Here is a 24,394-nt window from a genome sequence, read left to right as displayed (position 1 = left end):
TTTTGACATTGTAAAAAACGCCATTACGCACCAATTATAGTGCGTAAAAAAATACTTTTACGCACGATTTTTTAACAAGAAATCGTGCGTAAAAGTATCTCCTTACGCACTATATTGGCGTCCATATTACAAACCCAGTGTTGCCGCAGACAAATTTGTGAATGTACCTCAAAAAATAGAAAAACGTACCTCCTGGCAAAAAAATGTACTTTTTTAAAAAAATGGCCGACAAGAGCTAGTCTATAGGAAATTTTATTGAAGCAAAAACAATAAAAACATCATTCATTTTTTTTTTAACGTTATTAGAAAAATTTTTAATATTTTTTTCAAAGTCTACAATAACAATGGTAATACTTGAGTATCGAATTATTTTTGAAAGAATAAGTCATTATATTTCTTGTGCTAAAAATAAACAAAAATAACAAAAAACATATACGGTAGCATTAATTAAGACTCTTATACATTGAGCGCGCGCGTGCGCATACTATACAATTTGATTAGCTCAAGAAATTTTTTAAGAAAAAACGAAAACGTACTTCCAAAAAAAAAGGCGTACTTTTGTACTGGCGTTTCAAAAACGTACCTCGAAAAGTACAACTGTACCTCCTGCGGCAACACTGTACAAACCTCGTGTCAAAAAATATTGTATATAACTCGTACGTGAAGAAGGTGATCCTCCACGACTTTGAAAGTGTCATACTCGTCACCAGGTCGTTTTCGACTCGCCTTCGGCTCGTTCTCAACTCCTGGTGACTCGTATTGACACCTTCAAAATCGTGCAAGAATCACCTACTTCACGTACTAGTTATATAATATACTATTTTTATATACTAGCGCAATGGCATATGTCACGTTGGTGTAATAAGTGAAAAGTAAATAAGGAGAAGAGAGCAGTGTTGCCGGATCGCAATTCTCTCATGTCCTCTCGTCGCGAGAAAGACGAAAATTTCAAAATTTAATATTAAATATCTTTAAAAATCAACGTCAGAAAAAATTCAATTTTTTTTATCGTATTCGTCTTGCCGAGCACTACAATTTGATAGTAATTTGAAAAATTTTTTAGTGAAAAACGAAGTCGTTAAAAATAAAAATATACGGTATATCATCTTATAGTTCTATCCTCGCGTATAAAAGTTGTCAACTTTAACATTAATTATCTCAAAAAAACGACGTCAGAAAAAATTGAAAAAAATTAAGAGTATAGATATTTATTTCATTTGAAAAATGAGCCAAAAAAAAAAAAAATTGAGTGACGATTTAATTTTTTATAAGCAACCTTAAGAATAATCAACTATTTTTTATAGTTCAAAAATTAAAGATTTTAAACGTTTATTTTTGTGCACACTTATTGGCAAACTTTATATTAATTTTGACATTTTTTATCATCAAATTGCTAATCTTACTGACCTCCCATTTTTATCGTAAATAAAATGTTCATCTAGAAGATTTATTGCGAAAAATAATATTGAGAAGATGAAAGTTATATTTTATTCTTAAAACAATAATTAATACTAATTATTATTATTATTATTCTTATTATTATTACCTGATTGAAGATTTCGTGAAGACGTTCTGGATTGGCTCGCTTCAAGTAACCACTTCCCTATAAAAATGAAAGAATAAAATTAAATAAAATTTTCACTACTAACAAAAATTATAATACATATAATAAAACTTGAGGGTCCGGATGCAATAACCGGCCGCACGCTCAAAGAAAAAAAAAATACCACCCGAAAAAAAATTTACCGTAGATTTTACTATGGTCCCACAGTATTCAAGAAACATCGGTCAACTAATATATTTTTTACAGTAAATATTAAGAAAAAAAAACAATGTTGTGATTAAAAAATTGCAATGGACCATAGCAATGTTTGAGATTTTGATTTTTTATTTTGTATAAAATAAAAACTGCAACGTAACATGAAATCTTTACAAATTTAAGTTGAAAAAATTATTATGCATCTTTTCAAATACTACGATGTACCATAGTATTTTTCCATGGTATATTTTTTATAAGTTTCTAATTTTTGCTTAAGCACATCATCAAACTTGCTATGCATAATGTAGTTTTTACAATAGTAATGTTGAAAAAATTCAAATGTCTTCATTAAAAAATTACAATGCACCATAGCAATTTTTCATCTGCTACTTGTCGCGATGCAGTTTTTTTTTCATTTTAAAATTTTTATTTTAAAGTTAGTAAAAAAAATAATTAAAGTTTCCGTCCCCCCCCTGGCCCCCCCTAGAACGCTATGTTGGAGGTTGATATTTTTTTTTTAACTTTTAATTAGTTGGCTTCTAATTTGGATAATATTTTTATGCCCCAATTTTCATTTTAAAGTTGGTAAAAAAAATAATTAAAGTTTCCGTCCTCCCTAGCCCCCCCTAAAACGCTGTGTTGGGGGTTGATATTTTTTTTTTAGCTTTCAATTATTCGACTTTTAATTTACATAATATTTTTATGACCCGATTTTCATTTCAAAATAAAAAAAAAAATTAAATTGTCTAGAATCTGCGTTTTCACTCCTTTCTACCCTCTAAAACGCTACGTTAAGGGTCGTAAATTTTTTTTTTAGCTTTTAATTAGTTGGCTTTAAATACAGATAATATTTTTATGCCCCAGTTTTTATTTCAAAGTTAGTAAAAAAAATAATTTAAGTTTCCGTCCCCTCTGGCCCCCTCTAAAACGCTATGTTGGGGGTTGATATTTTTTTCTTTAACTTCCAATTAGTTGGCTTTTAATTTAGATAATATTTTCATGCCCCAATTTTCATTTTAAAGTTAGTAAAAAAAATAATTAAAGTTTCCGTCACTCCTGGCCCCCCTCTAAAACGCTATGTTGGGGGTTGATATTTTTTTTTTAGCTTTTAATCAGTCGACTCTTAATTTACATAATATTTTTATGCCCCAATTTTGATTTCAAAATAGAAAAAAAAATTTAATTGTCTATAATCCGCGTTTTCACCCCCTAAAACGCTATGTTAAGGGTCGTAATTTTTTTTCTTAGCTTTTGTTTAGTTGACTTTTATTACAGATAATATTTTTATACTCCAATTTTCCATTTCAAAGTTAGTAAAAAAAATAATTAAAGTTTCCGTCCCCCCTGGCCTTCCCTAAAACGCTATGTTGGGGGTTTATATTTTTTTTTAACTTTCAATTAGTTGGTTTTTAATTTAGATAATATTTTCATGCCCCAACCTTCATTTTAAAGTTAGTAAAAAAAATTATTAAAGTTTCCGTCCCCCTGGCCCTCCCTAAAACGCTATGTTGGGGGTTGATATTTTTTTTTTAGCTTTTAATTAGTTGATTTTTAATTTAGATAATACTAAACGGCCTAATTTTGTTAAGGTACATTGTTGGATGCTTTCCAAATCCAAGATGTTTTTGAAATTTACACAATATATAATTGAAATATCAATGCATCTATGTGTGAAATTAGGACCGTTGTTATAAACCTTTTTTTTTTTTTTAATAATTAATCAAAGTTGACTACTTTTAGAGAGGTTAAGCATAGGTTCTTATGGAAGGTAATGTTTGGAATTTCTTTGAACTTAACTAAATGACATTTCTAAATCCAATTTTTTTTTGAAAAACTGATAGATAATAGTAAAAATAATAAGGAATTTTTTAATATCTGGTTCATATGGGGTTATAGTACTAAGTTTTGAGTATCAATTAAAAATATGTGGTAAAAACTTGTTTTTTACTGATTTTTAAATGAAGAGCCATAATATTAAAAAAGCGGAAAAATTTAAACTTGCAGAAAAGAAACTTGATTACAAAAATGTAAATATTAATGAAAATATTATTAAAAATATTTTTATTAACTACATAAAATTGAGATTGGTAATGAATATTAATTGGATACAAATAAAAAACTTGATATTGATGCAAATCAGTGATGCATATTATCAAAAAAAAATTTTCGTGCGCAATATGGAATGAATAAATATTATAGAATAATTGTTTTTATCAATATATAATTGATTTTTATTGAAATATATTGCATAAAATTGATCAATAATGAAAAATATAAATGGTTAACGTAAAAAAAATGATCACGAAAAGTTCAAATTTTTGGTTTTTTGGGGTTGGTACGACAAAATCGCAAATGTAAAAGGCATAGGATTTTTTTCAGGACACGCCCACAAGATCTAGCCAACAATGTACCTTAAATAACGAAAAAAAAAAAAAAAATTAAGCGCGGGGCACCCGACACACCATATGTTTTCAGGTCCAATTTACGTTTAGCGGCCAGAGTGGCAGCCAGCTTCAGCGTCATGCACTAAGGCTCGTCGGTAATAATCAGAAAATCAAGGGATCGCGCCCGACTCACGTTAATAATTTAGGCCATTTAGTTAATCAGTTTTTCAGTTTATCCCTCGAGGATATTTGAATATGCTAAAAGGGGAGAGAAAATGGTTTTTGTTTTGACCGTGGTGGTAAAAACCTCTCCTGATTTTTCCAGATTTCTAGGCAATTAAGACTTCTGGCAATATTCACGGAATGATCTCCAGACTATTTTTATAATATTTCCGGATTTTTTCCGGAATTTTAGCTTAAAAAAACTAACGGGAAAAGAATGGAAAAATGAATGAAAAAACGAGAAATAAGAGTTTACATATAAAAAATAAATGGGAAATATTTTTCCAAAAAATTCAGACAATGTTCGAAAGAATTTAGAAGGTCTTAATGACGGAATAATCTGGAGAAATCCATACAGAATTTGGAGAATATCCAGAGAGATTTTTTCCACCAAGGGACTCAAACATTCATGGCTACCACCCGAGTGGAAATTTAGTTAAGGTTCTGATCAGAACCGGATCAGGGAACCTGATTTCAAATCAGAACCGGATCAGGAATCCTGTTCAGGAACGGATCAGAATGTAACGCTCTTTTTTAGGATTCTGATCAGAACCGGATCAGGAAACCTGGCCAGATTGTAGGGTTAGAGCCAGGATACCTGAACAGGAATGGATCAGGATTCCTGACTAGAATATAACCAGGAATCCTGTTCAGGAACGGATCAGAATGTAACGCTTTTTTTTAGGATTCTGATCAGAATCGGATCAGGAATGGAACAGGATTCCTGATCTGAAACGGATCAAGTAATTCTAAAAAAAAATTAATTTTTATTATTTGATGTTTTGTAAATCGGCTAACTAATTTATTATAGCAATGTTAATGATGAAACAGGTTGAATGATAAGATTTTATATACCTAACATAACTTAAATTACCTAACCACTAGCGGGACGCGAACTCAGAACTTTCAGATTACAACTACGGGCCTTAACACGCGCGGCCATGCCGTCTATCGATGATCTGATGTGATTTTTTGCTTTCATAAATTACATCAGCTAAAAAAAACTTAAATTAGAATTTGCGACGTTAATTTAACGTAAAAATAAAATATAACAATTTGTTAAATTGTCCCTTGTCATTTTGTTTTAGAATTAAAATTATAATAATAAATAAATATTTATTATAATAATAAATAAATATTTATTATAATAATAAATAAATATTTATTATAATAATAAATATTTTATTATAATAATAAATATTTTTCTTGATAATATTCTGGTCAGAATCTGTTCAGGATACGTTCAGGTTTCCTGTTCCTTTCCTGAACAGGAAAACTGAATAAAAAAAATTAATTTATTTGATAAATTTTTCCTGATAATATCCTGGTCAGAATCTGTTCAGGAAACCTTATTCAGGATACGTCAAGGATTGGAAAAAGTTACCTGACTTAAGGAAATCGTAAGGTGTCTCGACCAGGTTCGGGTCAGGAATGACTCAGGTTCCCTGAATAAGGAATCCTGATCCGTTTCTGATCAGGGTTTGAGGTCAAATAGGGCATCCTGAAAATTTTTCCACTCGGGCATTTTTGAATTTTATTCTCATGATGTCGGGGGGACAAACGTGATTTCGGATCGTATAATTTCAAACATATCTGAAAATGATGAAATCTACAATTTTCTAAAATTCAGTGATCAGAAAACCTTGGCTCCCAGAGACCCCTTATTTGCCCTTGTCTCCATTTAGCTATCATCAGTGGATGACGCTGAAGCTCGCCGCCGAATCGGCCGCTCTAGCAGGGCCGGCTCAAACTCCGTTGCCCCAAGATTTTAGTGAAAAAAAAAATTGGATAGATTTTCTTTTTTTTTTTCATTCTATAATTTTTATAATGTGAAATATTATTTTTTTTTTAGAAATATTTCTTTTTTCTTTCTTTCAAATAAATTTGTTTAAATAATTTTCCAAGTTGTATGTGTAAGTGTGTATAAATGCATTGCCCCGCTGTATTTTTATTTTTTTCTAACACTAATACATCGAATAACTTTTTGAAAATTTGACCACAGGTTTATTATTACATAACAATAATAAAACAATGAATATTGTAAAGTTATTAGACGTAATAGTTTATAATAATAATTATTTAAAATCAAAAAAATTAAAAAAAAAATTTTTTTCTTTGCTTTTTTGTTTTTTTTTTCCGAGTAATTACGTCTAATAACTTTACAATGTTAATTGTTTTATTAATTACATGATGTAATGAACCTGTCGTCAAATTTTCATCAAGTTATTCCGTGTATTAGTATGTGTAAATAATTTTCCAAGTTGTATGTGTAAGTGTGTATAAATGCATTGTCCCGCTGTATTTTTATTTTTTTCTAACACTAATACATCGAATAACTTTTTGAAAATTTGACCAGAGGTTTATTATTACATAACAATGATAAAACAATAAATATTGTAAAGTTATTAGACGTAATAGTTTATAATAATAATTATTTAAAATTAAAAAAATTAAAAAAAAAAATTTTTTTTTTGCTTTTTTGTTTTTTTTTCCGAGTAATTACGTCTAATAACTTTACAATGTTAATTGTTTTATTAATTACATGATGTAATGAACCTGTGGTCAAATTTTCATCAAGTTATTCCATGTATTAGCTTGTGTAAATAATTTTCCAAGTTGTATGTGTAAGTGTGTATAAATAAATTGTCCCGCTGTATTTTTATTTTTTTCTAACACTAATACATCGAATAACTTTTTGAAAATTTAACCAGATGTTAATTATGATATAACAATAATAAAACAATGAATATTGTAAAGTTATTAGACGTAATAGTTTATAATAATAATTATTTAAAATCAAAAAAATTAAAAAAAAAAATTTTTTCTTTGCTTTTTTGTTTTTTTTTTCCGAGAAATTACGTCTAATAACTTTACAATGTTAAGTTCATTAATATGATGTAATGAACCTGTGGTCAAATTTTTATCAAGTTATTCCGTGTATTAGTAATATTATGTAAATGATTTTTCAAGTTGTATGTGTATGTATAGTTGACCGTTGTTCGCGACATTATTTTTTTATTTTTCTAACATAATACATCGAATAACTTTTTGAAAATTGACCAGAGTTTATTATTACATGACAATGATAAAACAATATATTGTAAAGTTATTAGACGTAATAGTTTATAATAGAAATTATTTAAAATCAAAAAATTAAAAAAATTTTTTTGCTTTTCATTTTCCGAGAAGTAATTACGTCTAATAATTTTACAATGTTAATTGTTTTTTTAATAACATGATGTAATTAACCTTTGGTCAAATTAAAATTATTCGATATTAGTGAGAAAATAAAGCGGACATTATTACTTACACGCAACGGAAAATTATTACACAAGCTAACCGGAATAACGATGAAAATTGACCACAGGTTCGACATCATATAATAATAAAACAATTAACGTTGTAAAATTATTAGACGTAATTACTCGAAACAAAACAAAAAGCAAAATTTTAAATAATTATTATTATAAACTTATTACGTCTACAATATTTATTTTATCATGTCATGTAATAATAAACCTCTGGTCAAATTTTCAAAAAGATTATCGATATTAGTGTTAAAAAAATAAAATACAGCGGACAATGCATTTATACACACTTACACCAGTATTACAAACTAATACATCGAATAACTTTTTAAAAATTTGACCACAGGTTCATTACATCATGTAATTAATAAAACAATTAACATTGTAAAGTTATTAGACGTAATTACTCGGAAAAAAAAACAAAAAAGCAAAAAAAAAATTTTTTTTTTTAATTTTTTTGATTTTAAATAATTTCTATTATAAACTATTACGTCTAATAACTTTACAATATTTATTGTTTTATCATTGTCATGTAATAATAAACCTCTGGTCAAATTTTCAAAAAGTTATTCGATGTATTAGTGTTAGAAAAAAATAAAAATACCGCGGGACAACGTGGTCAACTATACATACACATACAACTTGAAAAATCATTTACACATACTAATACATGGAATAACTTGATGAAAATTTGACCACAGGTTCATTACATCATGTAATTAATAAAACAATTAACATTGTAAAGTTATTAGACGTAATTACTCGGAAAAAAAAAACAAAAAAGCAAAGAAAAAATTTTTTTTTTTAATTTTTTTGATTTTAAATAATTATTATTATAAACTATTACATTCAATAACTTTAAAATATTTATTGTGTTATCATTGTTATGTAATAATAAACCTCTGGTCAAATTTTTAAAAGGTTATTCAATGTATTAGTATGTGTAATTGATAATTAATAAAAGAACAAAGCTCGTGGTAACCGGCTTGTGTTGTGTTTCCTATTGTATGGAGCGGGGCGCTACACTATCCCTATGGATCCCTGGGTTGACTGCCTACTGGCGGTCGATCGGGCGGCCAGCTTCAGCGTCATATCAGTGGTGGAATTCTCGAGGTAATAGGGTTTTCTTTGAACCTTTCGAATTTATTTGAATATTAATGAATTGATATTATTTTTTCTGAATTATTATTTTCACTATCATTTTGACTATAATTTTTGGTTTAAAAAAAAATTCACAAAGAAACTATTAAAGAACTTAATTATTAAAAAAAAATGGTTTATAACAAAACTACTGATTTTACAAAAAGATGCATTAATATTTTAATTATCGACTGTGTCGATTTCAAAAAATTTTTGGATTTAGAAAGTATTAAAGATTTGAATTGCTAAAAACTAAGATGTGGGATAACGCTTATATTAATTTATGAACTAAAAACTGTCAATTTTGACAATGATTATCTGAGAAAATACACATAATAATGGTTTGAAAATAATTTACTAGAAAGTAAGATTATTTTATTTAAAAGAATGGACTAATTTCGAAAAAACTGCCTGAAATTTATATATATTTGAAATTAAGCTTAAATAGTTATAACTCGTTTAAGTATATTTAATAAACCATTTAATAAGAAGTTTCAAATGTTATCAATAAGAAACTGATACAACTCGTTGAAAAACAATTATGCAATAATTATTAACACTAAATTGTTGTTAAGATATTAAAAAACGAAATAAGCTAATCTTAGTAGCCTCAAAGATTGTCTTTTTTAGCCTTGAGAAAAACAAAATAAATAACCCTTTGACATTTCAATGAAAACGAAAAATTATTTCTTTTCTATGCCTCTTAAACGTTCTCAATCACAGTATCTTCGATACAAATAATGATCACGTGGTAATCGCGTGATATTATGAATATAATAACTAACTCACAGCCGAAAATAATAAAATAAAAACGTCTATATTATATTAAAAATAAGAAACAATAACCAAAATAAAACACATCAGTTTTGTATGTCGTAAATAAACATAAGATAACAATTTTAAAAAAATAACACAAGTTTGGAAAGTGAGGAATGATTTAAATACTGCTCTTACGTACTTTTGATGCAGGCATGTCAACTGAAGATCTCTGTCAAAATTTTTTTTATTTATGATGACAAGTCACTAAAAACTTTTTTATATATAAACACCCCACGTGTCTTTCACTCAACACTCAAAAAAACTATTTCAGAAACTACCAAAAATATATATAAAAAAAAATATTGATTTGACCTTTGTTTTTAATTATTAAAATGTTCTGATTGCAACTAATTCTTTTTATGTATCTTCTTTTTTCCAAGTAAACTCAAAGAAATGATTCCACTACAGGAGACTCTCTGAGGCTGAGCCACTGTGACCACAGGGGACCACCGGTTACACATCACATATGTAATTACGTTATACTCTTCCGTCATTCGCTCGCTCCCACACATATATACACACACACTAACACACACTAACACACACCAGTTGCGCGCTACTCGGTGAATGAGTTGCAGTGCAGTGTTGGGTATTCGACGACTTGTGGGCTTTCGAACTTTACTACGTATAATATGTATTATACAGTATCAAACTGATGTAAGTTGATAGCGCTCTCTTTTTTGTGTAAAAATTAAGTTATAATAAAACCAGGGGTACGTTCCAAAACCTCCGTTCGGTTCGGTATATCAAGATGGCGGACTTTTGTACCTACCTTAATCATCAGGTGCTTTCTTTTGGGTGTTTATTTTTTTTTCCTGTTTATTTTCGCGCATGCGCAATTGAATGCGCAGTCAGCCAAAATCCAGTTTGCAACAGTGTAGGATATGAGGGGCTAGATCAGCCATGTTTTAATTCTTATTTTTAAAAAATTATTTGTTCGACGCTACTGTTCTCTCAACAAGTTTGCATAACAGGCGCATGTGCATGATCATGCGCATGAAAGTGAAAAAAATTAAAAATTAAATAAACAATATAAATAAATGAGTTTTTTAATCATACTTTCGCAATCGGCAGTTTATAATGAAGCTACAGTCAGAATTTCAAGTCGATTTATTAATTTTTTAAGAAGTTGTGTCGAGTTATATGATTTAAAAAAAGTATTTTTTCCAAAAAAAAAAAAACATTTTTTTATTTTTTATCGCGGAAGCTAATTATAATAAAAAAAAAATTAAATTTTTAATTTTTTTTTTTTCACATTTCCAACAGAATATTAGTTTGATTAAAAGAAAGAAACCGTTTGTATCAAACCAAACATTGATTCCTTTAAAACCCTTTTTGTTTATAACAAAATTTAATTTTTCTTAATTCATTACTTTTATTGTTTTTATTGAGTCATCTGTCATTTGAAACAAACAGTATATCGTTTTTAACAAATGACAATTATCCTTTTACAAACAGCAAACGTTTACGTCAAACATCTTACATCATGTGGCATAACTTTAAAAGTTTTCTTCTTGAAAAAGTCCCCCTGCCGTTTGAAACGAGAAACTTATGGAATATAATAATCATAATAGTGCTTCTGTCAAGGAGTAGTGGGGATTACGTTTAGAAGTTTTTCTTCTTGACGCGAACCACTTATCGTTTTTAACAAGACTCTATCTGAATATTATAAACAATTTATTATTTAAAACAAGAATTTTTTGTATCTCTAAACAAACCATTTTTTATTTAAAATGAATAATTTTTTTTTATTTTAAACCATTTTTTGCCAAGAAGTTTTCTTCTAAAATTCAGAAGAAATTTTTCACAGTGCAATTAATAAATATTGTTTTTTTTTAATAAATTGATTTTTTTATAGACATCAAGTCGTCATCGAATTATTAGTCTGTTATAATTTATTCTTTTATAGCTCATTCATCATTATTTTGATTTTAAATATGAACAAATATAAATTATTATAATAAATTAAAGATAAATTTTTCGATAAAATCAATTTTTTTTCGGCCCGATTTTATCTGTTGATGAATTTTTCTCGAAAAATATGTCTTTAATCAAAAAATATTCTTGGGAAAAGTTGTAGGGTTCAGGAGTGTTATTCTTGGTCCCGTATTGCGGGAGTTATTGCGGGTCCAGCAATAACGATTCGCCGACAAGAAATGTTTGTCACGATAGAAAAATATGAAGGCGCTTGTTGTTGCTTTCATGTAAAGTTGCCATAGTCGTATGCAAATGCAAAAAAAAGGTAGAATTTACATAAAAGCAACAACAAGCGCCTTCGAATTTTTCTATCGCGACTAACATTTCTTGTCGGCGAATCGTTATTGCGGGACCCAATAACTCCCGCAATACGGGTCCAAGAATAGCACCTCAGAAAGAGACAAATTGCATTTAAATTGCTCATTAATTATCAGGTTTATTGGCTTACCCTAGCGAAAATGGCGACACCGATCCGACACCAATCCGACAGTCGGTTTGTGCACTGATCTCATACAATAACGACACAAAACCGACACACGACTATAAGAATTTCTAAGTCACAAAAATAAATAGTAAGAAGCATTTAAAAAATAAAATATTATGTCTAAAAATTTCTAAATAATATTTTTATAATTTAAGACACATTAGAATTTTTTTTAACTAATTTTTTTATTAAAAAAACTCAATTCTGTTTATGTATTAAAAGTGAGGTTAGCTGTCAGAATCATCTGTACACGACTGTGAGATTTTACAATTCTCACACAATTCCGACACACGACTGTGAGAATTGTAAATCCGACACAATTCCGACACAAATCCGACAGACGTACGACAGTATATTTTTATTTTGTATTTAATATAAAAAAAGAGCATTTTATTGATAAAAAATTTTGTCCAATATTAAAGTTATAATATTTTAATAATTTTAGGCATATTAGATTTTTTTATTCTGAATAAATTTTGATAAAAAAAATAATTGGAATCGTCTGGAGAATTTGCGATTTGCAAAAATTTTTGTTTAATAATAAAATTATAATCTTTTAATAATTATAGGCATGCATGCATAATATTAGATTTTTTTTAAATTATTTTATTAGAAAATTATCATAATATTATAACTTAATATTGAACAAAAATTTTTATTAATAAAATGCTTTTTTTCATATTAAATACAAAATATAAAAATATACTGTCGTACGTCTGTCGGAATTGTGTCGGAATTGTGTGAGAATTGCAAATTCTCACAGACGATTCCAATTATTTATTTTGTCAAAATTTATTCAAAAAAAAACATCTAATATGCCTAAAATTATTAAAATACTAGTAAGCCGGACCCGGCGTTGCCGGGGTATAATGCTTATGTCAATATGTTTTATTCTTTTTAGTGTTCCGTAGGACACTTATGTTTGCGCTTTTCTGTGACGTTTTGTTATTTCGAGATTGGCCAAAAGCAATGGTCATATTTATTCCCAATTTTGGGGCCTCATTAAATTTAATATGCCCATTTTTGCACATGGCCCAATTCCAAATATTGACCGATCGATTCCGGCAATGTTTTAATCGACGACGCTTCATCTGTAGACTACGATATTTTTTTCGAAATTTTCAGTCGTTTATTTTTTTTTTTTATTCAACGATATGTAGTGTCACAAACTGTTTTTTTACAATATTTTTTAAACCGCTGAACCGAATTAGTCAATGTTAAAACAAATTTAGGTTTTTTTTTTCCAAAAACGGACATGATATTTTTTTTACTTTTTGGGCCTTATTATATTTAATATGCCCATTTTTGGACATGGCCCAATTCCAAATATTGACCGATCAATTCCGGCAATGTTTTAATCGACGACGCTTCATCTGTAGACTCTATGATATTTTTTTCAAATTTTTCGGTCGTTTATTTTTTTTTTTATTCAACGATATGTAGTGTCACAAACTGTTTTTTTACAATATTTTTTGAACCGCTGAACTGAATTAGTCGATGTTAAATCAAATTTAGGTTTTTTTTTTTCCAAAAACGGACATGATATTTTTTTTACTTTTTGGGCCTCATTATATTTAATATGCCCATTTTTGGACATTGCCCAATTCCAAATATTGACCGATCAATTCCGGCAATGTTTTAATCGACGACGCTTCATCTGTAGAATCTACGATATTTTTTTCAAATTTTTCGGTCGTTTATTTTTTTTTTTATTCAACGATATGTAGTGTCACAAACTTTTTTTTTTTATAACATTTTCGTAAACAGCAAGAAAAAAAATAAAAAATCCTACCGAACACTTAGGGTGCACCTTGGGGAACTTGACTATCTTTTTTTTTTTTATTATCGTTATTTTTCTTCTTAGCAACAGAAACACAAATAATTAAACGAAAAAAACATTTCATACGTATACATGTATAAAGTATACAAATATATATACAAATATATATAATATACATATAGAATACATACAAATATTATATTGTATAATAAAATATATACAGGTAAGTTTCAAATATTAATACCGTTGGGGCTGGTTACGGTTATGGTTAGAAATATATTAATCCCATATCGATTAGGCTATTGAAAATAAAAAAGTCAAAAATTCCTAGACAAATACAATTGGACAGTTTTTTCGAATTTTTAATGTATTTTTACCACTTATATTTAATATATTTAAAGACTCGTTATCACTTGGTGGATCCACCAGGTTTCAGGTGGTTTTTCAACTTTTTCTTCTATATTTCGATTTGAAAAATAAACACGTTGACCATTTTCGAGATGAACGTGTAAATGTTGAATATTTGGATATCGATCATGTATTTTGAAACCTAGTATCAGCCAAACTGCCTCATTGCTACTTATTGCTACTCATTGCTACTCATTGCTTCCTGATTGATATTCGTTAATTTCATTATTATTTTTATTTTCTATTGAATAAATAGCTTGATCACTCCCTTTGTGTATATGATGTAAATGAGTCGTATTTAACGTGCTACACTTCTTTTTCATGAAGAAGTTTTTAACACGGTGTGCCTCACGTCTTGCTTTCTGTATTTCCAACCGTCAACTCCTTACAACTCATTTTGCGACAGTCATGGATGTCGACTTTCGTAATGCGTTTAAACTGTATCCGATTTCTATTATAGCCCAGGGAAACCATGAAAAACCTGGGCAGTACAGCCGGCTTGCGCCTATCATTCGATACATGGCGTTGGTGGTCGGGTTCGAACCCGTGACCTCCCTGTCACAAAGCTCGAACCTTAACCGCAGTGCCATATCGTTGGCTACCTTTGTGTATATATTTTAATATATACTTTACCGCAACTACTGAACTACATGACTATAATTGAAAGCTTTAATTTCGAATTTTTTTTTCATTTTAGAATGTCTTCGTTGTGTACGTTCACTTTTCTGTTTATGAATTGTATCTAACGTTAATGTTTGTACATCTTCTCGTGGTTCATCATCATCTTCTTGAATTTAATCATGTGGATCTTTGAATCTTTTTAATCTTTTTCCTAATAATGTTTTTCTTCCAATATTTTGTTTTCTTTTCGGCATATTAATTACTTATTTGTAAAATGACATGTCAGTTATAAGAGATAATTTTATGCAATTCAAATGATTGTCTTTTTTTTGAAACATACAGCTTACTTCAAATAAGAATAAAATTATTAAATCAATAAAAATTTTCTAAAAAAAATATTTTCCAAGAGATGTAAATATTCTAATATCCAATTCACCTTTTTTTGAACTTGGAACATCAGGGAATATTTTTAAGTTTTTATTATCATAGATTCTGAACATCAAGGAAAAATCATTTATTATGTTCGCATTTCCAAATAAACCTAAATGTACGTAACTCGAAATATAGTTGTAACTCTCACATTATAAAAATAACGTTTGTCATCGGTAATTATAAGAGAGTCAAAATATGACAATTCGATAACCTCAAATGAAATCTCAAAAATTGCGTAAAATCTGAACGTCAAGGAAAAAACATTTATTATGTTCATATTTCCAAATAGACCTAAATGTATATAACCCGAAAAATAGTTGTAACTGTTTCATTATAAAAATATCGATTGTCATCGGTAATTATAAGAAAGAAAAAATATGTCAACTTAATAACCTCCATTAAAATGTTGGAATTTTTCAAAATTTTTTGTAAATCGAAAAATATTCTATTCATCTTATCAACAGCGATCATATTTTCCAGTAAACCAAAGTATTCAGCTTTTTTTTAACACTCTTAGTACATCAGGAAATATTTTCAATTTTTTATTATCGTAAATTCTGAACATCAACGAAAAAAAATTTATTATGTTCATATTTCCAAATAGACCTGAATGTAAGTTACTCGAAAAAAAGTTAAAACTTTCTTCTTGACTGAAAAATAAAATTGTCATCGGTAATTATAAGAGAGGGCAAATATGTTGCTAACGTTAATTTATGTTCGGGTGTTCCATTATAATTTGTTTTGAATAAATTTTAATTTCAACGTTCAATTGTTTTTTGTTTTTTTTTTCTCTTTGAATTTTTTTTGTTTTTTTTTTCTCTTTGAATTTTTTTTGTTTTTTTTTTTAATGTCGTTGATTTTCGTTGCCAAGGAAAGTTTATAAATTAAGAAAGATTAGGATACATAATTGACGTTTTATACACATCATGAATCGCCAAATTTTCAAAGTTTGTTTTTTATAATATTTTTATTATTGTTTTTAACATTTATTAATAATTTCTTTCCTTTAAATTAGACATGTTGCGATACGACTTTCAATAATAGATATATTTTATTTAAATTCGATCAAAACTTGAATCTACTCATTTTGAAAAAAATTCATTATGTTCATATTTCCAAATAGACCTGAATGTAAGTAATTCGAAATATACTTTCAGCTTTCAATTGTTTTTTTTTATAATGTTGTTGATTTTATGTTGCCAAGCAAGATTTGTGATTCAAGAAAAGTTAAGGCATTACCAGTGCTGGTAGAAAATGAACAACTATTGTTGAAATTTTTGCAGTAACTTCTTGAAATAACAATACATAAATGGTAAATTATTTTCAAAGAATTTATGGTTTAATTTTATTCTTGGATATTTCCGGATTTCTCATGATTTCTCCGGATTTTCTCCGAATATCTCCGGATTATCTCCGGATTTCGCCGGATTTTCTGCGCAATTGAGACTTCCAAAGATATTATTCCGGAGTTTTTTCGGGTTTTCTCCGGATTTTTTCAGAAAAAATTTCTTTTTTATTTTTCGTATGTAAACTCTTATTTCTACTTTTTCTTATTAATTTTTTCATTTTTTTGTTTGTTTTTTTAAGTCAAAATTCCGGAAAGAATCCGGAGATATTATAGAAATAGTCTGGAGATTACTCCGTAAATATCTCCGGAAGTCTCAATTACGTAGAAAATCCAGAGAAATCCGGATTGAATCCGGAAAAATCCAGAAAAATCTGGAGAGATTATTTCTACCAGGGTACGTAATGATTTTGTTTGATTCATATGTGAAAAAGGGAAATTAAACATGTCATTATCCGAACATGTAATTGTATGTTCTTTCTGTCAATCTATGATCCCTAATATTGACATTAAACAACTTAAATAAGATTTTGAATTTACAAAGAGATCATTCGAATAATTGTAATTCAGAACCTTTCTTCACTCATTCTGCATATCACGGCATTATTAGATCTTTGGATTATATTTGCCAAACTTGTCTTACATCTCTATCAATTATCGATGCATAATTAGGGCTTCATGCGGTACCGAGACTAGTCTCGGTCTCGCATGCGTCGTCTCGCGAGACGCGAGACCGAGACCGGGACCGAGACCGAGACTATCGTCTGAAAGTCTCGCTAGTCTCGCGAGACTCTGGAAATTTTAAATAATATTATATTTTCCTCAACTGATATTTTTTGTATTTGATGTTTCAAAAGCAATGATTTACTTCTTGGAAAAAAAATACATATCGATGAAGTAAAAGAAAAAAAAAAAAAGAAAATATACTATTTGTTTATGGCATTTCTAAAGACTTTTCTCAGACTAATTTAAAAAACTTTGGTTTAGAATCGGAAGTTCAAGGTATTACAACTGATAACGCCTCTTCAAATATGACATTTGTTGAAGAACTAGAAAATGAGATGGAAAAAATAGGATACTCGATAAAAAACAAACGTCGTATATAAAAATAATTCTCGTCATAATTTTGTATGATTAATCAAATTTATCAATATTAAAATTAATAATCAATTTATTAATTAAAATAATTCAATATTTATTGCATTATTTTATATTTTATAATTTTAAAAAAATTAGGTAATACAATATTAATTGTTTTTATTTTACACGAATTTGATATACATGGTATTATTCAATCACTTTTTTTACTTTACTTGGACGAATAAATATTAGTATAAAAGCGAGACCCGGCGATACTTGCGAGACGAGACCGAGACCGAGACCGAGACCGAGACCTAAAATCTTAAAATTGCGAGACCGATACCGATACTCGTCGAATCTCGTCTCGTCTCGTACCGCATGAAGCCCATGCAGCATAATAAATAAAACTTTATACTGGTTGATTTATTACACAATCAATTTAATTTAAGTATTAATTATACGTCCGATCTGATAAAAAAAAACCCCAGGAGTTGATTCTACATCCTGGTGAACCGAAAACCAACATTATAAAATAATGCAATATTTCTAATTTTAATTCTCGATAAAATATACTGTTTAATCGAAAAAAAACCCAGGAGATGATGAAAGAATCGAATCTCTACATCCTGGTGAACCGAAAACCAACATTATAAAATAATACGATATTATTCTTAATTGAGTTCTCGATAAAATATACTGTTTAATCAAAAAAAACCCAGGAGATGATGAAAAAATTCAATTTCCACATCCTGGGAAACCGGAAGCCAGCAATACAAACGAATGTAATATTTTTAATATCCCCTTTTTTGGAAAAATATAATTTTTAGTTAAAATAATATTAACATAATAAGAAAAATCTCGAAGAAAAATAGAAAAATCATTTTGACCTCCTGGTGATCGTAAAAAGTAACCTGGGTGATATTTTCGTTGACTTAAACCCTCCTGAGCTCAAACTGAATATCTAAGTTAAATTTCATGTAAATCGGACCGATAGTTTGCGTAAAACTGCGTTTTCAAGGATCCGGCCATGTCTTTTTATTATATAGATTATAACTTTAATATTGAACAAAAATTTTTATTAATAAAATGCTCTTTTTTTATATTAAACAAGGGTGACCCCGCGCCTCCGGCGCGTCGTTGTATATAATATTATGTAATGATTATTAATACTATTTTCTTTATCATAATTGTAATTTTTATTAATCACGTGAAGTATTTTTCTTATTTTTCATTTCCATGAATTACTATATTTATTTCAAGTTTATAATCAATATTATAATTATCGTAATGAACAAAAATATCGTTTGATTATAAACAATCATTAAATCATTTTAGTGGCACCGTTGCCCAATCAAAGTATTGAAGTTATATTACAGCTTTTTATAAAGTCAATTGTACCCTAGCGGAACACTCAACAACAGTTTGATAGCGACTTGTTAATGACATGGGCGCTTATTCAATAGCAAATTAATAGCAAGTCAATAGCAAAAAGAATTATGGATTACAAAGGCTCTACATTACACTAAACATATTAAATTGATCTACATAAATTAAAGAAAAAATTAACAATGTTCCTATCACATTATTATAGCGTGATTCGATGTCATTTCTCAATAATGATAGCGAAGAATGATGTTAAATTTTTTTAGGTTATGTCCGAGCTGTCATTCGTTGTTGTCTGAGTTTTGGTAATTTATGGAAACTTACCGCGAGAATGGAATGACATGAAACATCCACTCAATAGCTAGTCAATAGCTAGTTAATAGCAAAAAAAAAAAAGTACAAAATACGATATTTATCATTGCTATTGTTTAATTGTTTATTATATTGTTTTTTTAAAAGTTTTTAACAACAATACATAAAATTAAAAAAAAAAAAAATTTTTTTTTTCGTTTAAATTCGTCCAACATCTAGTCAATAGCAAGTCAATAGCAGATCAATAGCAAATTCGTAGCAACTCAATAGCTAGTCAATAGCTAGTCAATAGCAAAAAAAAAAAAAGTACAAAATACGATATTTATCATTGTTATTGTTTAATTGTTTATTATATTGTTTTTTTAAAAGTTTTCAACAACAATACATAAAATTAAAAAAAAAAAAAATTTTTTTTTTCGTTTAAATTCGTCCAACATCTAGTCAATAGCAAGTCAACAGCAGATCAATAGCAAATTCGTAGCAACTCAATAGCTAGTCAATAGCTAGTCAATAGCAAAAAAAAAAAAAGTACAAAATACGATATTTATCATTGTTATTGTTTATTGTTGTTGTTTAATTGTTTATTATATTGTTTTTTTGAAAGTTTTCAACAACAATACATAAAATTAAAAAATTTTTTTTGTTTAAATTCGTCCAACATCTAGTCAATAGCAAGTCAACAGCAGATCAATAGCAAATTCGTAGCAACTCAATAGCTAGTCAATAGCTAGTTAATAGCAAAAAAAAAAAGTACAAAATACGATATTTATCATTGTTATTGTTTAATTGTTTATTATATTGTTTTTTTAATTTCATGTATTGTTGTTGAAAACTTTTAAAAAAACAATATAATAAACAATTAAACAACAATAATAAACAATAACAATGATAAATGGCGTATTTTGTACTTTTATATGTTTAACTATTGACTTGCTAATACTATTATATGACTTTATTGATATTGAACGAATAAACGAAAAAAATTTTATTTATTATTAAAAACAAAAACAATATAATAAACAATTAAACAATGATGATAAATATCGTATTTTGTACTGCTATTAATAGCTATTGACCTATTGATGGATGTTTCATGTCATTCCATTCTCGCCGTAAGTTTCCATAAATTACCAAAACTCAGACAACAACGAATGACAGCTCGGACATAACCTAAAAAAATTTAACATCATTCTTCGCTATCATTATTGAGAAATGACATCGAATCACGCTATAATAATGTGATAGGAACATTGTTAATTTTTTCCTTAATTTATGTAGATCAATTTAATATGTTTAGTGTAATGTAGAGCCTTTGTAATCCATAATTCTCTTTGCTATTGACTTGCTATTAATTTGCTATTGAATAAGCGCCCATGTCATTAATGACTCTTCCGCTAGGGTATTATTATATTTGATAAAAAAATATAATTAGCAATCACATGTAGCAACCACATGCTAACTCTTTCTATTTATGTTTACTTATTTATATAAATATTTATATTTTATACAATATTTAAATCTTTATATTATTTCAATTAAGTAATATTGATAAATATAATGACGTTCTTGATAAACGTAGTAACCGTAACGTATATAATAACCACACTAACTTTTTTTTATTTAAATATTAATTTAACATAATATATATTAGTTGTATTCATAAATATAAATAAATATATAAATATAACAATACTATTTTTATTAAATATGAATATATAGAAATTAGTAAAAAGCTGTAATATGACTTTTGATCTAGGAACGACACAACTCAAATTAATTAATTGCCGAAAATAAGCAAACGTAGCGACCACATAACAACACGTAGCAACGTGTTAGTATGAGAGAGAAAATAATAAAATATTAGTTATAAACAAATGTTAAAAAATTTCGACCAATCACATCACGAATAAAAAGCGGTCAAGTGTCTTTTTTTAAAAGATTATAATTTTATTATTAAACAAAAATTTTTGCAAATCGCAAATTCTCACAGACGATTCCAATTATTTTTTTTGTCAAAATTTATTCAAAAAAAAAAAATCTCATATGTCTAAAATTATTAAAATATTATAACTTTAATATTGAACAAAATTTTTATTAATAAAATGCTTTTTTTTATATTAAATACAAAATAAAAATATACTGTCGTAGTACGTCTGTCGGATTTGTGTCGGAATTGTGTCGGATTTACAATTCTCACAGTCGTGTGTCGGAATTGTGTGAGAATTGTAAAATCTCACAGTCGTGTACAGATGATTCTGACAGCTAACCTCACTTTTAATACATAAACAGAATTGAGTTTTTTCAATAAAAAAATTATTTAAAAAAAATTCTAATGTGTCTTAAGGTAGAATGTAAATCGCATGATCGGGCGACTTTTTGGGTTCACGAGGGTACCTATGAAACTACGTTAAAAAAAATATTTTAGCGCCCTCCTATGCCTAAAATCTTTGTGCTTTGTTGATGCGTCTTTCGTTGTATATGTTTAGGCCGGCCTGTATTTACACACACTAACACTACCCCAGCAGCGAAAATTTAGATCATGAAACGTCGCTATTACGCACACTACTACACTGCTCACTGTTAAGCAGTTAAATTAATAAATAAAATAAAAGAAAATTATAAAACTTAATGATTTTTTCTTGAAGAAGCACCTGATTTATTTTTATTATTTATTTAAAAAAAATTTATTTATTTAAAAATATTTATTTAAAAAAAAAAAATTATAATTTATCAATTTATATACTTATATATTTATAAATGCACATATATATAATCCTTTGAATTGTTTTGAACGAGTTTGTTGGTGTGTGTGTGCGCAATACACGAAACAGAGAAAAAAGATGAGAGAGAAAGCATGCGGTGTTGCCATATCTACGTTTTCAATGTGACGTCAGTCGGCTGACAACAATAAATTTCAAAATTAATTAATTAATATCTTTTAAACGGCGTAGAGGAAATTAATAATTTTTTTTCCATAATTTTTGGAATTCTACAAAGTGCAAATCTGTAGAAAAAAATCAAAATTTAAATTGAGAGTTTTAAAAATACAAGCGCAAACGTACCTATACTCTGCTATACTCCCTATGCTTGCGTGTTAAAGTTGTCAACTTTGACACTAATTATCTGGATTTTCGCGTAGAGGAAAATTACGAAAAAATTCCACCAAATAGATAATTATTTCAATTAAACATTTAAAAAAAAAATCGAAAATTAAATTCAGGGCAATTCATTTACATTCTACCTTAAATTATAAAAATATTATTTAGAAATTTTTAGACATAATATTTTATTTTTTAAATGCTTCTTACTATTTATTTTTGTGACTTGGAAATTCTTATAGTTGTGTGTCGGTTTTGTGTCGTTTTTGTATGAGATCAGTGCACAATCCGACTATCGGCATTTTCGCTAGGGTATTAATAACGAATCATGAAAGAGTTATTTCAAGTTTTTTGACACTGGATTTTTTTAAACTCAATTATTCTAATTTTTAAATTCACTATTTCACAGAGGAAAAAAAATTATTTTCCTATTTTTAATGTGTTATGGCATACGCCCTTCATCTTTTATCAAAAATGAATTTGATAATGGAAAAAAGGCGTAAGTTCCTGGACATACGCCTTTCATCCTTTATAAAAGGTTGTTACGCCCTTTTTCCTTTTTTTTTTTTAAAGCCTTAAAATTAGATGAAAAACCCAAAAATTAATAAATTTGCACTTAGGCCCTTCTTTCTTTAAAATTGACGTTTTTGGCACTTACGCCTTTTATCCTTTAATGCGACGATATATCAAGAGGCACGGTAGTGCCTCGAGTCAAGTATGAGAAAGAAATATATATGTGTTGATGAGAATATGTGTGAGATGAGATTAACTACTACTACCGTGCCTTATTATACATCAAATATTTTGTCCCCTTCCGTCTTAAATCTTTTAGAAATTTAATTAAAATATGATAGAGTTGAATGAGGATGTTGAGGTTTGGTAATGATCCCATAAATCGATGTCAAGCTTTTTTTTTAAAAAAAAATCAGATTTTTTCATTGCGGTAATATATATTTAAAGCATAATTGATATTTACGGTCTTTGCGTTTTTATCAAATCGACCAGATTTCTTTCGTTCAGTTGGTAAAACTTTACAATTACGTCTCTTCTCTTTTTTTAGTGTTTATATTTTGGCTGCACTGCAGTATGTTATTATTTGTTTGTATGCATGACATAACCTCTAAACTAATTTGACAGCATAAATAAATTGTTTACTCTACAAAAAGATGTGATATCTCAACAAAAAAAAAAAACAAGTTTTTTTTACAAAAAAAGTGTCAAGTATTCGAAATTGTCACTAATTGTGTGTATAATATACACTGTATATACACTGTATATTAATTAAGATGTGATACCAGAAAGACAAGAAAGAAATATACTTTTGACGTTGTAATTAAGTCTGAACTATTGAAAAAAAAAATTTTTAACTTGACCCCACCTGGTTTTTCCCAAATAAAATTTCAGTATTTAATAGACATACCTATATTTTACATCAGGTGGAGTCAAGTTTAAAATTTTTTTTTTTCAATAGTTCAGACTTAATTACAACGTCAAAAGTATATTTCTTTCTTGTCTTTCTGGTATCACATCTTAATTAATATACACACAATTAGTGACAATTTTGAATACTTGACACTTTTTTTGTAAAAAAATTTGTTTTTTTTTTTTGTTGAGATTAACAATAAACATAGATATCTTAACTGTTAACATACGTATGTTTATAGTTAACATACGTATCTTATTACGCGGCCAAATATTTTGATGCGCCAGTCGACTTCTTGTAATCTTTTTTTTTTGACATTATATTGTGATACTATTCTAATTGTAATATAATATAATATGTACTCGTGTTGTCATAAATTTATTTAAATTTAGTTTTTTTGTAAATTCATTCTTAATTTT

At 27.9% G+C, this 24,394-nt stretch overlaps 1 protein-coding gene across 4 annotated transcripts in view; it reads right to left on the bottom strand.

Annotated features, from left to right (window-relative positions):
* LOC122849457 (calcium-binding mitochondrial carrier protein Aralar1) overlaps positions 1-24,394 on the bottom strand; it is a 46,652-nt gene that overhangs the window by 15,495 nt on the left and 6,763 nt on the right. For 3 of the 4 annotated variants that reach the window (XR_006373566.1, XM_044148161.1, XM_044148177.1), the window contains exon 2: positions 1,547-1,603. Coding sequence is in view for 2 of the 4 variants with exons in the window: in XM_044148161.1 (XP_044004096.1) it covers positions 1,547-1,603 (57 nt within the window). In the remaining 2 variants the exon portion in view is untranslated. Of the gene's footprint in view, positions 1-1,546; positions 1,604-9,771; positions 10,202-24,394 lie in introns of those variants that run through there. The other variant, XM_044148169.1, reaches the window with a different exon arrangement.

Source organism: Aphidius gifuensis, linkage group LG1, assembly GCF_014905175.1.
Source record: "Aphidius gifuensis isolate YNYX2018 linkage group LG1, ASM1490517v1, whole genome shotgun sequence".
In the NCBI taxonomy this organism is placed as follows: Eukaryota; Metazoa; Arthropoda; class Insecta; order Hymenoptera; family Braconidae; genus Aphidius; species Aphidius gifuensis.
This window is presented reverse-complemented; position numbering and strand designations above follow the sequence as displayed.